The sequence below is a fragment of the Sander lucioperca genome, chromosome 1, assembly GCF_008315115.2.
Source record: "Sander lucioperca isolate FBNREF2018 chromosome 1, SLUC_FBN_1.2, whole genome shotgun sequence".
Classification (NCBI taxonomy): domain Eukaryota; kingdom Metazoa; phylum Chordata; class Actinopteri; order Perciformes; family Percidae; genus Sander; species Sander lucioperca.
The window spans coordinates 41,319,132-41,333,089 of NC_050173.1; the positions used below are offsets into that span (position 1 = coordinate 41,319,132).

Genomic DNA, 13,958 nt, shown 5'->3' on the forward strand with positions numbered 1-13,958 from the left:
AATATCCAATCTATTTTTGGTGCATGCCTGAGAGTGCAGTCTTTGCAAGACTTCTTTAGAAAGGGTGTGTTTTCAAAAATATCAGTAAAAAAGCACCAGCAATGTTGTTCCCGTCTGGGACAGTACTCCTTGTCCCAATTTTAGATTAATTTGGTGCTGTGTAAAAGCCACGCCCACCTTTGTCATTTAAATTGTTCACAATAAATCTACATTTGTCTGAAGCCTATTTTGCTTTCCTGCTCTCATTTACAAGGTAGGCTTTCGAGTAATTCTCAAAGCCACATCAGGCTTGCAGTATCCTATCCCTTAAAGCTATGACTCAACTCCAATGATAATGATAGGCATGTTTAAAAGAAACATACACACTCTCAAAGCTTAGCTACAGATGTGGACTTGGGGAGGATGATGCACTGGATGTAGAGAATGAGGGCCAACCATTCTCCCCCTCCCCCCTTTCGCTGATCTCCCCCGCAGTACACCCCTCCCTCTGCCAGCAGGCTTTTCTAGGTCACTCTGGCACATCCTCTACCCTCACCTCTCCCAGCACATTAAACTTTCATTGCTTCCGCAGCTTCACACACAAGGCTGTTGCCATGCCAAGCACAGGTCAGCTAGTAAGCCAGACTGCTGATGGCCAGCCAGGAGGGGATAGTTGGTTGGTAGATGGCGAGAGATGGGTATTTTCCTACTTTGGACCTTAGAGTAGGGTTCTACAGAATGTCTGGAGATAATATATAGCATTTCCCTTGGTGACACCGTCACTCAAATACATCCAATATTAAAGCCATTCACCCAAAATCGGGTAATGGGTATTTTAATAATTGATTAATCATGTTAGTCAGCAGAAATGCCAAACCTTTGATAGTTCCCGCTTTTCAAATGTCAGGATCTGTTGCTTGTCTTTGTCATGAACTAAATATATATAGGGTTTGTTTGTTGAATAAAACAAGTCATTTGGGCATTTTTTAAAACTATTATCTGATTGAAGTAATCAAGGACATAATAGGCAGATTAGCCCTAAATGTCATTTTCAATGCTTCCAAGTTATACAAATATATATATATATTTTGTTAATTTTGGTGATCTGATCCATTATACATGATCAGAGCACTAAATGTGGTTTCAGTCTTAGTGTCTGCAATGGCTTGCCTTGAAAGTTATATCAATGGAATTGATATTTGGCTTTTTTGTTCTCCAGATAAGGATTCCTCTGTTGGCTAGTCACTGTGGTGATGATCCATTTTGATGCTTTGTCTCCAGCTCGTGCCTTTATTGGCTGGATGTGAGGGCAATGCAGGCTTGCCAAGAGCGCTGCCTGCCCTCTTTCTCTCCTCTGGGTGTCAAAACTCTGTTTGCTCTTTTTTTTCTAAATCTCCTCCACTTCCTCCGCTGTCTCTCCTCTGTCCCTCTCACAGAGCAATTACTGGAGTTCATGCATCAGCTGCCAGCATTTGCCAACATGACCATGTCAGTGAGGAGGGAACTCTGCGCCGTCATGGTTTTCGCTGTGGTGGAACGTGCCGGCACCATCGTTCTCAATGATGGAGAGGAGGTGTGTGTTGGTGCATATGTACGCACACATAAGCCCTGTCTTGTGACTTTGTCTTGCCTTTAATTATATTTATATATGTGTGTGTCTGTCGAGGAACTGAACTTTAGTCTCACCCCTTCACACCAATGAATCTTTCGTCTTCCATTTAATGTTTTTTTCTGCTCTATTAAATCTGAATGGCAGACAACCAGCATGCCTGATCTAGGATCCCTTAGGCAACTAAAGCAGGCATCACTTATTCTCTCTCTCTCTCTCTCTCTCTCTCTCTCTCTCTCTCTCTCTCTCTCTCTCTGTGGTAAAGACATAACATGACAACAATGAAGAAAATTTGATTGTTGTATTTGCTACGATGCACTCAAACAATAAAGAGCAGACCTTGCCTTGAAGGGCTGGTCACTTTAGTTAATGTCTGGTCACAGAGAATGCAGGGGTTCAGTGAGCATATTGTTGCTGTCAGGGTAAAATATGTGAATGTCAGCTTTTCAGGAATTCTTGAAAACATCCTTATTTTCACGTAATCCCTTAAAAAGATTAAAAAAAATTAATTTCAATCAAGCGTGTATGACTTGGAACAATACTTTGACTGGATTGCATCTTCACATTCTGGTTGTGTTTTGCTGGGCAACTCTGATAATCCTGTGCTATTGTTATATTCCTCTGAGGGAAGTAAAACACCATCTGTTAGTGCAGCAGTCCCCTTGTAGTTTCTGCATATTGTTCTTTTTGAAAAATAACTTTGACTCTTTAAGGGACACCAGCTGTTTGGAATATTACTTGACTGAACTTAATCTGATCTAAAAAGTTATTATTGTTGTTGCGTTTCCTTTTTCTTTTTCCAACATTTTCTTTCTTTTCTTTTTGTTCTCTTTTCTTCCAACACCTAACTACTATAATTACGTGTTTGTTCGGCTCCAGCTTGACTCGTGGTCGGTGATTCTGAACGGTTCGGTGGAGGTGACGTACCCTGAGGGCCGGACAGAAATCCTATGTATGGGAAACAGTTTTGGGGTGTCACCAACCATGGAGAAGGAATACATGAAGGGCGTGATGAAGACCAAGGTGGATGACTGCCAGGTAGGATCTTCGTTGTAAATGTTCCTGCATAGTATCATGGGATTAGGGTTAGCAGGTCTATTTCATATGCATCTTAGTGTGAAGAGCCTGGCAAGAATCCTGATATCCTATGATATTAAATCCCAAAAATGAATAAAAACATTGTTAAAAAAAAAGAAAAACAAAATCCCACTGTGACCCACTTCATGCAGGCATTGTTTGCACTCATGACAATGCGAATTGCTTTGGGCGATAGCATCCACTTAAATGTAAGAAACAACCATTTTCAAAGAAAATAGGCCAGCACATGTAAAGAGCAATGACATGTTTTTAGTCCTTCTAATCATCAGGAGCTGAGCTCAGCGGCTCGGATGAGACAATCTTTACTTCTAATTAGTGATGACCAATGTTTCATAATTTATCAGTGGGGATAGTAGTTTAGTTGCTGTGCAAACATTCTTTCTAATCAGCTGCCATCAGTTGTATCAATTTAACTTTTAATCTGTGTTCTAATCAGTTGCTTTCTTAGAGAGATTTGCTGATCTCTGATCAAATGATGGTTCAAGAATTAGTGAGATTTAGTAACACGCATATCATACATGTAACTGCAATACTATTAAGCAGGTAGCATCAATATATTTTTTAAGTTTGAGTCAATATGTTTCAAATCTGCCTCTAACTCTTGTTTGATCTTGTCTTGTCCAGTTTGTGTGCATAGCCCAGCAGGACTACTGCTGCATCCTCAACCAGGTGGAGAAGAACATGCAGAAGGTAGAAGAGGAAGGGGAGATCGTTATGGTGAAGGAACACCGCGAACTGGATCGCACTGGCACCAGGAAAGGACACATCGTCATTAAGGTGACAAATCAACACTCAGCAAATTTACATTTTCAAAAAACATAATAAAAAAATTAGGAGGGCTCAAAAGAGACCCGATTCACTCAACAGCCAACCAAATAAGAAGGCAAGGTAGCTTTATTTGTATAGCACATTTCAGCAACAGGGCAATTCAAAGTGCTTTACATAAAACATTAAAGAGCACTTAAAAACGATTAAAAAATTAAAAACGGATAAAATACGAGAATAAGATTTACAGTGCAGTATAAGAAATTAACAATTATTTAAAGAAAGGCAACATCAAAAAGAAAGGTCTTCAGCCTTGATTTAAAAGAACTGAGAGTTGTGGCGGAGTTTGTTCCAGATATGTGGAGCATAAAAACTAAACACTGCTTCCCCCTGTTTAGTTCTGACTCTGGGGACAACAAGCAGACCTGTCCCAGACGACCTGAGAAGTCTGGGTGGTTCATAGTGTACTAGCAGATCAGAAATGTATTTTGGCCCTAAACCGTTTAGTGATTTCTAAACCAGCAAAAGTATTTTGAAATCAATTCTTTGAGGCACATGAAGCCAGTGTAAAGACTTCTGAACTGGAGTGATGTGATCCACTTTCTTGGTCTAAGTACTGCTACATATTAAAACAGATCTTTGCAAGCCAATCACGTTGCATGAACGGGTATTTTAAACAAATTACACCATCATTTTAAACCTCAGGGCACATCGGAGCGTCTCACCATGCACCTGGTGGAGGAACACTCAGTGGTGGATCCCACCTACATCGAGGACTTCCTGTTGACCTACAGGACCTTCCTCTCCAGCCCCATGGTCGTGGGCAAGAAGCTCCTGGAGTGGTTCCACGACCCCAGTCTCAGGGACAAGGTACGGGTGTTTGTACCACTGTACATCTGCGTGAACTGATGAAATAATTTAAATATTAATTAGAGACAGAATGTCTGATCTATATACTGCAATTACACGCAATTGAATAATTGAATAGACAACTTGCCTGAAAGTGTAGACACTCAAACACCCCTAAGCAGAGATCTTCCATGAACCCATAGCCATTTTAAGGTCAGGATGTAAACTACATAATACATGCACTGCTAGTCAACCGGTAAACTGTATATTGACCCGTGTTGATGATGTGATTGCTCCAGGTTACACGGGTAGTCTTGCTGTGGGTAAACAATCACTTTAATGACTTTGAGGGTGACCCTCCCATGACTCACTTTCTGGAAGAGTTTGAAAACAATCTGGAGAAAGAAGTAAGTAGAACCACTTACATAGGGATGACTCACGTGCAAAAATGTATTTTGTGTATGCCTTTTACTGCATTTTCCTCACATGTCATATTTCTTTCCAGAAAATGTGTGGGCACCTCAGACTGTTAAATATAGCATGTGCTGCTAAAGCCAAGCCACGGCTGGTGACGCTAACCAAGCCTTCTAGGGACTCTCCACTGGCCTTCAGCCTTCTCGGAGGTCAGGAGAAAGGTTTCCGCATCTTCATTGATGCCGTGGAGCCTGGGAGCAAGGCAGCAGAAGTTGGCCTTAAGCGTGGAGATCAGGTAAAATATCTTCCTCAGACAGAGTACATTGTTTCTGCTGTAAGAAAGTGTCGGCAGTTTGTTAAAATCTTGGGATTTCCTCTTCCTGTTGGCAACTGTAGGGAGGGAAACTGTAAATGCAGCTGCACATAGCCTTCAACTTAATCGTTTTTTTTTGTCTTTAGGCTACAACTGTGAGCAGAAATCACTTTTGTCACAGACCAGCACTTGAACTGATCTTTTTTTCTCGTGTTGGAAGTTCCTTTTTGTTGTGAAATTGGTTTTACATTTTGCTCTAACTTGCATTAAAAGTTTTTTTTTTTGTTTGTTTTTTTTTAAGTCTTAAATTGAACTCACCAGTAGCTGCAGGCACCCTGTGTTGGCTTTCTCCTCACAACTTGACTTCTCAACCATTTTCACACTCTGCAGGCCTCAGGGCTTTAAGCAAAGTCCCTTAATCCTTGAAACCATCTTAAGAGTGTCTGGATGCAAGTTAAGCCCTCTTGACTCCAAACATCCTCTGCAGCTGTTTTCCAAAAAGGAAGCGGAGAAGCTGGCATCCTTGGAAGCATTCACTCTCTCATGCCCTGCTCACGCCTTCCGGGTTTTTTTACAGCTTCAGTTACGATCATCATTCACTCAGGACCTATAATTTCCGAGCTTTAGTATTAGTCCCTTCAGGCCATTAGAGGTAAACTCCATGCAACGTCTTTCTAATCGCTGCTGATCCCAAAACAGACGTTTGGTCATCTAATTCAGTGTTAACCGGCTTCACGGTAACAGAGGATGGCCTGTACTTAAGTTACAGTCAAAGGTGACTTCCTCTTCCACTAAAGAGGAAGCAGTGAAGGCTGGTTAGCAGATTGTGTTAAAATGCAAATATCCTGCTCACATACCGGAGGTCAAACTGTTAAGACAATTTGAATGTGACATGGACAATTAACATTCATGTCAAAACCATGTGTTGGGCTAAATGTCATGATGTATAACATGCCAGAGGAGTGCCTCTATGTTCACTGGATAAAATATGTAGTTTAGAGATCATTACTGAACTTATACATTAGTTCAAGGCTCAGCACCTTTCTGCACAGATCCAAGATGGAAGGCAGTTCATTGTGACACTGTGACAACTGAGGCAGAAAAGACATTACTGGCAGGTTTTTCTTGCTCACCACTGCAGCAATTCGACTGTTAAATCTACACGTGTATGTTAGGACCAGGTAGCCATAGCTTTAGATTTGGTTCATGTTATTAGAGAGTAATGAGGTCAATATTATGGACTGTTTGGTCAAATGCACCTGATATATTTCTTCTTTTTTTCTTTCTGCAGATCTTGGAGGTCAATGGGCAGAACTTTGAGAATGTCCAGCTCAACAAAGCCAACGAGATTCTGAAGAACAACACCCACTTGTCCATAACTGTGAAAACTAACCTTTTAGGTAAGGTTTCATCATATTTATGAGACACACCTTGTTAGCATTTTGTAGAAAGGGGGAGTGGGGGTGAGTGAGCGGTCGCGAGATTATTAAACCTATTTCTTGAATACAAAAATGATTTCTGACTTTTCTCAAATCGTTGCTCTTTTCTTGTGAATTAAAAATAAATAACTATAGCATAAGCAAGCAAAATGACTCTGATTGAATTGGTCACAACTGGTAGAATACATGTAACCGGGGAGGAGTAGTCAAGTAGACATTGCTTCCTTTTAAAACATCACAAACCAAATGCTTTGGGAACTGGTGTATTTATTTAATCAATTATATAAACTTAATACTTTAAACAAAGAGAATCCTATTATTACTGAAAGAATAGAGAGTGAGTGACTGGGGAAAAAATCCTTTAGTAGCCATCACTGAATGATCTTCACAGTATTTTCATTAATCCAAAACAACATGTATGTACGTTCTTCGCAGGTAAAAATCAATAATTATTTTCATTGAATTTTGCATTTTGGGTGTTTTATTCAATTCCATAGCATTTGAATTTTTTTTTTAAATTGTTTCAAAACAGCATTCTGACTAAACTTTGACATTAACAGTCTGTGATCCACACGACATCCTCTGATCTTATCAGTTACTCAAAATAATTAATAGTTTCTGCTTTTTTTCTTTTTTTTTTTCTTTTTTTTTTTTTTATACAAAAGAATTAGGTATAATGTCATATACATTAGGTTTATTGAACATGGATAAAATAAAAAGCTCTGAAAAAAGTGCCAAAAACATTTACCAAAAGAATCAAAAGCTTCGAAGAAAGTGACAAAAACAGCGGGGTAAGAAAGCACCAAAGAAAGTTTTCAAAAAACGTTTACAATTTTGACCCCGGAAGGACAACAAGTTCATGGTCTACAGGAAGACAACACAAGGGTTAATACAAAGAATTTGCCCTTTTACCAAAATGTTTGTCTCCTTCCTCCTTTTGTCCAGTGTTTAAAGAGCTGCTAACCAGGCCAGAACAAGACCACGATTTGGATGGTGAGGAGGAACATGACAGAAAGAACGGTGCGCCCCACCTTCCAAAGATCGGAGACATCAAGAAGGCCAGTCGCTACTCCATCCCCGACCTGGCAGTGGACGTGGAGCAGGTGATGGGCCTGGAGAAGGTCAGCAAGAAAGCAAAGGCCAACTCGGTGGGAGGACGCAACAAACTGAAGAAGATCTTCGACAAGACGCTCACCAGCATCCTGCCTCCTAAACCATACAAGTAATAACACCATGTGGATTGTAACTTTTTATCAGGGCAATAATTGTACCTTATCGTAAAGCTGCACAAGATAGCTTTTGGTTTATGGTTTATTGGTTTATTTGATAGGGACCATGCATATTTATGAACATAGTTGTATAAAAAACACAGTAAAAATAACTACTTTTCATCTGCAGTCCCTAGGCAGGTGACATACGTAGGACTAACATAGAGACAGCCAGCAGTCTTACAGCGCTCATTCACTATAAATTAAAAGGTACACATAATGGTGACATATACGTTGATAAAACAAACAAACAAAACAAACCAAAAAATACATGATGACAAAGACGTTATTCATCCACCTCTATACTGCATTCAATTTAACAGGGAAAGTGTATGGGTGATGAAATGTGTGACAGTTAAAAGTGAGTGGATCTCTGGTTTTCTAGGAGCCACTGTTTTAAGTGAGTTTTAAAGGTGTTGAATGTAGGACACTCTCTTATTGGGAGGGGCAAGCTATTCCAGAGTTTACCTTCTATTATTGACAATATGTTTTGTCCAGAAGTGGTGCGTCTAAATGGTATCACACAGTCCCCTTTTACAGAGGCCCGTGTACTACCTCGGCTTTCAAGTCTTTGGAAAAAGCCATGCAGCGGAGGGGTGGCAAGATTATGTAACACTTTATATACCAAACAAGCATACTTGAAATGTTTGAAATTGTCTTGTTGTTTTCATGTTGACCGTTCTAGATGGCATTGAGAGGTAAATGTTTGAGATTTAACATTTAAGTACCCTATATAATTATGTGTGATGGTGTCAGAAAACTGCACACAGCTGCCTATTCACTCCACTAGCAGGTCTGTGATTGTTTTATATCAAAAGGATTCTAAAAGCCTGAGAGAGAGAAATGAGATGATTTTGATTGGGCCTATGCTGTGGGCAGAGAGGAAGCAGTGATCCACACATCCCCATCTAATTTGAACTGATTGGGCTCTTTGTCGCTACCTTATCCAATTTGTAAAAGCTCAAAGTTTTTCCTGACATTGTGACGTGCTACTCTGATTCAATCAATCAAGCACCCGCTGAGCTGCGTCAGACATATCTTGATGCATCTCATCTCTTTATCAGTGTAGTTACCAGATGAAAGTTTAAACAATCCCCCCAGTGATAAAATATGTGACCTTTGCTGTGTGTGGTAGCGCCAACGCTCGTTTTCCCTGAAGCCTAATAAGCCTAATATTAGGTTTTATAAAAATATCTGAATATCGCTTAATTTCTTGCGAGATCTGGTGCCTCCACTGTGGATAATGACAAATTCTTAATATAAATTCTGATTGTAGAGAGCTGAGATAAATTATGAATAAAAAAGTAGGTTTGTAAAGTTTAGTTTTCAGGTGTGCCAATACTGAGTTTTTGTAACTAGCTCCTGAGGACAGTGGGATTCTTGTTCAGTTTGTAATTTTAATGATCTAGCACCAGGTTCAGCTTTCAGATTGATATTTCTGTTCACCAACCCAGTTGTGAAACTGTCACAGCACACATCACCAAATATTAGTTCTAAAAGGAGGGTTTATTTCTTGCAGAATATAGTCTATGGATTGCTTACCCAAAAGGCGTCTACATCTTCCAACTCCTGCCAACACTAATATCGCCCCCTGCCTTTTGTTGACAGAACTGCTGTCTCGCCCCTCCCATGCTCTCCCTCTTGTTTCCATAGTGACGTTTGCGTGGGCCAATCACAGGACGACATCATTGTGGGGATGAAGCAGTCCAAACAGATCGCACCAGCTCTGCCCGTTAGTGGAAACCTCTCGTCTTCAAACCCAGACCTTCTGCAGTCTCACCACCGCATCCTCGATTTCAACAACCAGCCTGGTGTGTATTACATTGCTGTGTGGATATAATGTGAGACTGGCAAGTTTGTAGTAACAAATCACTTTTTTATTTCCTTACCTATAAACATTTGACATCATCATTGGCAATTAAGATCTAAAAAATATCATTATTCCCTGTATTAAAAGTTTTTTTTATTGCTAATTTGCATTAGCAGCAGTTGCTATAATAATATTAGGAACCCTAAAACGTGAAATTATAGAATACTATTCCTTCTGACAGCTTTAGTTACTGGTTACTTTACACATTAAGATTTTGAATACAACACATTTGATCACTTTAGAAATGATGGGGCTCTGATATATTAATAGGGTTAATATGGATATGCTATGTTACCTCATACTGATATAGATTGTGATATGGTTCATTTTCTTGAAATTCAATTGAGAAACCAGCTGACAAAACAATCTCACCTGGAGGTCTGTTTAGTAGCTGTTTGTTGTAGCTTTCGATCATAACACATGAATTTCATCAGCAGGTGGAGTTAGCCCAGTTTGTCAATTGCTGTTTACAAGGTCAAAGATGAACTTAACTTAATTGAGATGCCGTTTGAAGATAAAATAACCAGGTATAAATGTCTTTGTGGGGTAATTAAACACCACATGGATTAAGGTACCTTATCATAGTGATGCATCAAATCTGTAAATCCTTATTGCTGTAAAGAAGACCTGCTCTCTGGCCGCAGTGGACTAATTCAACCAGAGATGTTGATGGGATAGCTGCCTAAACAGTCTGTTACCCTACCAACTGTATAGAGCCAATGATAGAAATATGGTTGTTGTATTTCTATCTTTATTAACTCCTGTCCATCACATGGTGTTTGTGTTCTTCCAGTCCCAGTCATACTGAGTGAGTATCTTGCTCTCCCTGTGTTCCTGCTTCTCCTAGAACATTCGTGCTTTTATCAATGCTGTCAGCCTCTTTGTCAGACTTACAGACATTAATCAGCTGCCGTACTTTAGTTTGTACACGTAACATAAACTCAGTTAATCTGCATTGGTGCTTGTCACGCTAATCAAATCAAGCTAACAGCATTGCGCTGACTGCTGACCTTAAAGTTTTCTGAGGGCACATGGGTATTGGTTTGTATTTAATGGAGATTTTGGGTCATATGATTGGTGGAGTTGTGTTTCTGATCAAACTAATAAATGATGATGGGAAATGAGGTTTGCGGGTGACGTCCCAAAGATGCTGGGAAGATGGAATGGCTATTGATATATCTTGTAAAACAAACGGCAAAAAATCATTGCCATTACTTTCATAATGAGATTTGAAAAACCTCACAGTAAAAACAACGCTGATAAATAAACAGTTATCCTCATTATGTGTTCTGTTCATCCCCAGATATGTCGGACCAGGTATTACGAGTCTTCAAGGCAGACCAGCAGTCTCGATACATTATGATCGGGAAGGACACGACGGCGAAGGAGGTTGTGGCTCAGGCTATCAGGGAGTTTGCCCTGACTGCAGCAGCAGAGGCTTATTCACTGTGTGAAGTATCCGTCACACCTGAGGGCGTCATCAAACAGAGGCGGTTGCCAGACCAGCTGTCTAAACTAGCCGACAGGATTCAACTAAGTGGCAGGTAATGACATCTTAAATTGGATGTGCTACTGTAAGTGCCACCTTTTTATGTCAGGATTAGACATAGGATTATTCTTCTTCCTAACATGAATGTTGATGTTGTAACATAATTGTGCTGCCATTTTAGCAAGGACACTGATACAACAAAAAAAATGTTTTAACCTCAAGAGACCATCCTGGTTAAATAAAGGTCAAATAAGAATAAGTTAGTGCTGCAATTAACAATTAGTTTCTTGGGGCGACTGGGTAGCTCACCTGGTAGAGCGGGCGCCCCCATGTACAGAGGCTTAGTCTTGACACAGCGGCCCCAAGTTCATTCCAACCTGCGGCCCTTTGCTGCATGTCATTCCCCCCTCTCTCTCCCCTTTCATGTCTAAGCTCTCCTATCAAATAAAGGCCGAAAATGCACACAACAAATCTTTAAATAATAATAATAAAAAAAAAAACCTTAATTGATCATTTAGTCTTTAAAATGAAGAACACAAGGTTGGGGCTTTAATTTGCCTGTTTTGTCAAACACTCAAAAAACAAAATGTTATCAGTTTAGAATGATAAGAAATAGAGAAAATAAGTAAATCCTCTCACTAGCAAAATGTTTGCCATTGTTGCTTGATTTAAGTGAAACCAACCCCGCATCTTCCCCTATCATCAGATACTACCTAAAGAGCAACATGGAGACAGAGACGCTATGTTCAGACGAGGACGCTCAGGACCTCCTGCGAGAAGGCCAGATCTCTTTGTTACAGCTCAGCACAGTGGAGGTTGCCACTCAGCTCTCCATGCGGGCCTTTGAACTTTTCTGTGCCATCGAGCCCACTGAATACATCGACGACTTGTACAAGCTGCGCTCCAAGACGGGCTCGGCCAGCCTGAAGCGCTTCGAGGAGGCCATCAACCACGAGACCTTCTGGGTGGCCACGGAGGTGACGCGGGAGCCCAACCAGCTCAAACGCATGAAGACCGTTAAGCACTTCATCAAGATCGCCCTGCACTGCCGCGAGTGCAAGAACTTCAACTCCATGTTCGCCATCATCAGGTGAGACAGGGAATAATGAATACATGTGTAGTGAATTGTGCATTTGGCCCACTTCGCCATGCCCATGCTTAATATGTCTTCCCCCCGCGCTTCACAGTGGTCTGAACCTGGCTCCAGTCTCCAGAATGAGGGGAACATGGGAGAAGCTGCCCAGCAAGTACGAAAAGCTGTTCGGGGACCTGCAGGACCTCTTCGACCCCTCAAGAAATATGGCCAAGTACAGGAATGTCCTCAACAATCAGAACCTCCAGCCACCAATCATCCCCCTGTTCCCCGTCATCAAGAAGGACCTCACCTTCCTACATGAAGGTATATGACATGAAAAGCATGTGTCTATATAAAAAAACCCTCCTCTAATCTGGTAGTATTTTGTAAAGTTTACAGTAAGTTAACCAGTGACTGAAAATCTATTCCAGACTTCATAGTTTTCATAGTCATATGATAAATTATAAATGTCACATTTTACATTGAAACAATTGTAAGTAGAAGTACACATACCATTTATTTTACTGTGCTATGGCTATACTGCCCTAAAGTTTTGAGGATAGTTAGGCAGACTGTGTAACAGAAATATGTCGTTATATAATAATAATATAATCATTTTATTTAAAAATGGACAATGTAATTAACATTCAAACAAATGTACCCAAGGCTAGTTTCTGCAGTTTCCTTGGAAATGACACATTTCTTTGCCATAATATTTGTTATATGGTATAACAAACCTAATGTCAGGTTATGGTCCTCAAATTTGTAGTTGTGGCTTTGCTTTGCAGGGCAGTATTATGTCTTTATTATTATGTCTTTTGATTCAGCTATGTCCTTGGAGCACCACTCTAAACAATTAGTTAGAAACTGTTTCTTCCAACCGAGGAATATTTCCAAATTAAGAACACTAGTGTGAAAGGGTGAGTTGGAGATGATCATTCATGCTTTCATTTCCTCTCGTTTAGATTACTGTACTGTATTACTGTAGTCTCTTTACCTGATTGAGTAAGAAGGAGCTTTACCGTCTCCAGGCTGTTCAGAACTCTGCTGCAAAGCTTTTAACTCACATTAACAAAAGAGCACACATCACACCTTTAGCAGTATAAAATTCAATTTAATATCCTGGTCCTTACTTTAAGAGCCCTGCATGGTCAAGTTCCTCCCTATATCTCTGACTTGATACAGCTTCATACTCCCACCCGTAGTCTGAGGTCATTAGGTCAGAGGCTATTAGTGGTTCCCCGCACTCATTTTATAACTAGAGGGAAGCATTCCAAGCAGTGGCTCCTAGGCTGTGGACTGTCTTGCCTCCCTCTCTACGTTGTGTGAATTCTGTCGACTCTTTTAAAAAGCACTTGAAGACTCTGCTAGGGCTCTGTATTGGCAATAATCTGGCGATACGATAAGTATCACGATACATGGGTCACGATTCAATATATTGCAATATCTTTCGATACTGGGCGTAAGGCGATATATTGGGATTTTTTTAAAGTATAATTTTAGAAAAACTAATATTTAAAAAAATATGAAGTTCATAGAAGTCAAAGAAGTTTACTTTAGGTAAACAGCTATAGCTACTAGCAAAAAGTCAGGCACTGTTAGGCAAGGACACTAGTGGTGCGTCTCAGCATAGCCATCTAGCGGTAGGGGGTTTAAACACAACATAAACGTGAACCACTGTCTTACATGAATATTGTTGAACGTTTTAAAAAAAAAAAAAAAAAAAAAAAACGATATTTCCTTTTTGAAAATCAATACCGTATTGCAAAATAAAATATCGCGATACTCAA

At 40.1% G+C, this 13,958-nt stretch overlaps 1 protein-coding gene across 16 annotated transcripts in view; it reads left to right on the top strand.

Moving 5' to 3' along the window:
- rapgef2 (Rap guanine nucleotide exchange factor (GEF) 2) overlaps positions 1–13,958 on the top strand; it is a 121,711-nt gene that overhangs the window by 95,226 nt on the left and 12,527 nt on the right. For 12 of the 16 annotated variants that reach the window (XM_031317180.2, XM_036004337.1, XM_031317181.2 and 9 more), the window contains 13 exons: positions 1,416–1,552; positions 2,468–2,626; positions 3,311–3,463; positions 4,157–4,321; positions 4,600–4,707; positions 4,806–5,009; positions 6,319–6,427; positions 7,412–7,688; positions 9,388–9,545; positions 10,398–10,412; positions 10,908–11,148; positions 11,800–12,183; positions 12,281–12,492. In XM_031317180.2, coding sequence (XP_031173040.1) covers positions 1,416–1,552; positions 2,468–2,626; positions 3,311–3,463; positions 4,157–4,321; positions 4,600–4,707; positions 4,806–5,009; positions 6,319–6,427; positions 7,412–7,688; positions 9,388–9,545; positions 10,398–10,412; positions 10,908–11,148; positions 11,800–12,183; positions 12,281–12,492 — 2,322 coding nt within the window. The remainder of the gene's footprint in view (positions 1–1,415; positions 1,553–2,467; positions 2,627–3,310; positions 3,464–4,156; positions 4,322–4,599; positions 4,708–4,805; positions 5,010–6,318; positions 6,428–7,411; positions 7,689–9,387; positions 9,546–10,397; positions 10,413–10,907; positions 11,149–11,799; positions 12,184–12,280; positions 12,493–13,958) is intronic. The other 4 variants (XM_031317178.2, XM_031317173.2, XM_036004348.1 and 1 more) reach the window with 1 other exon arrangement.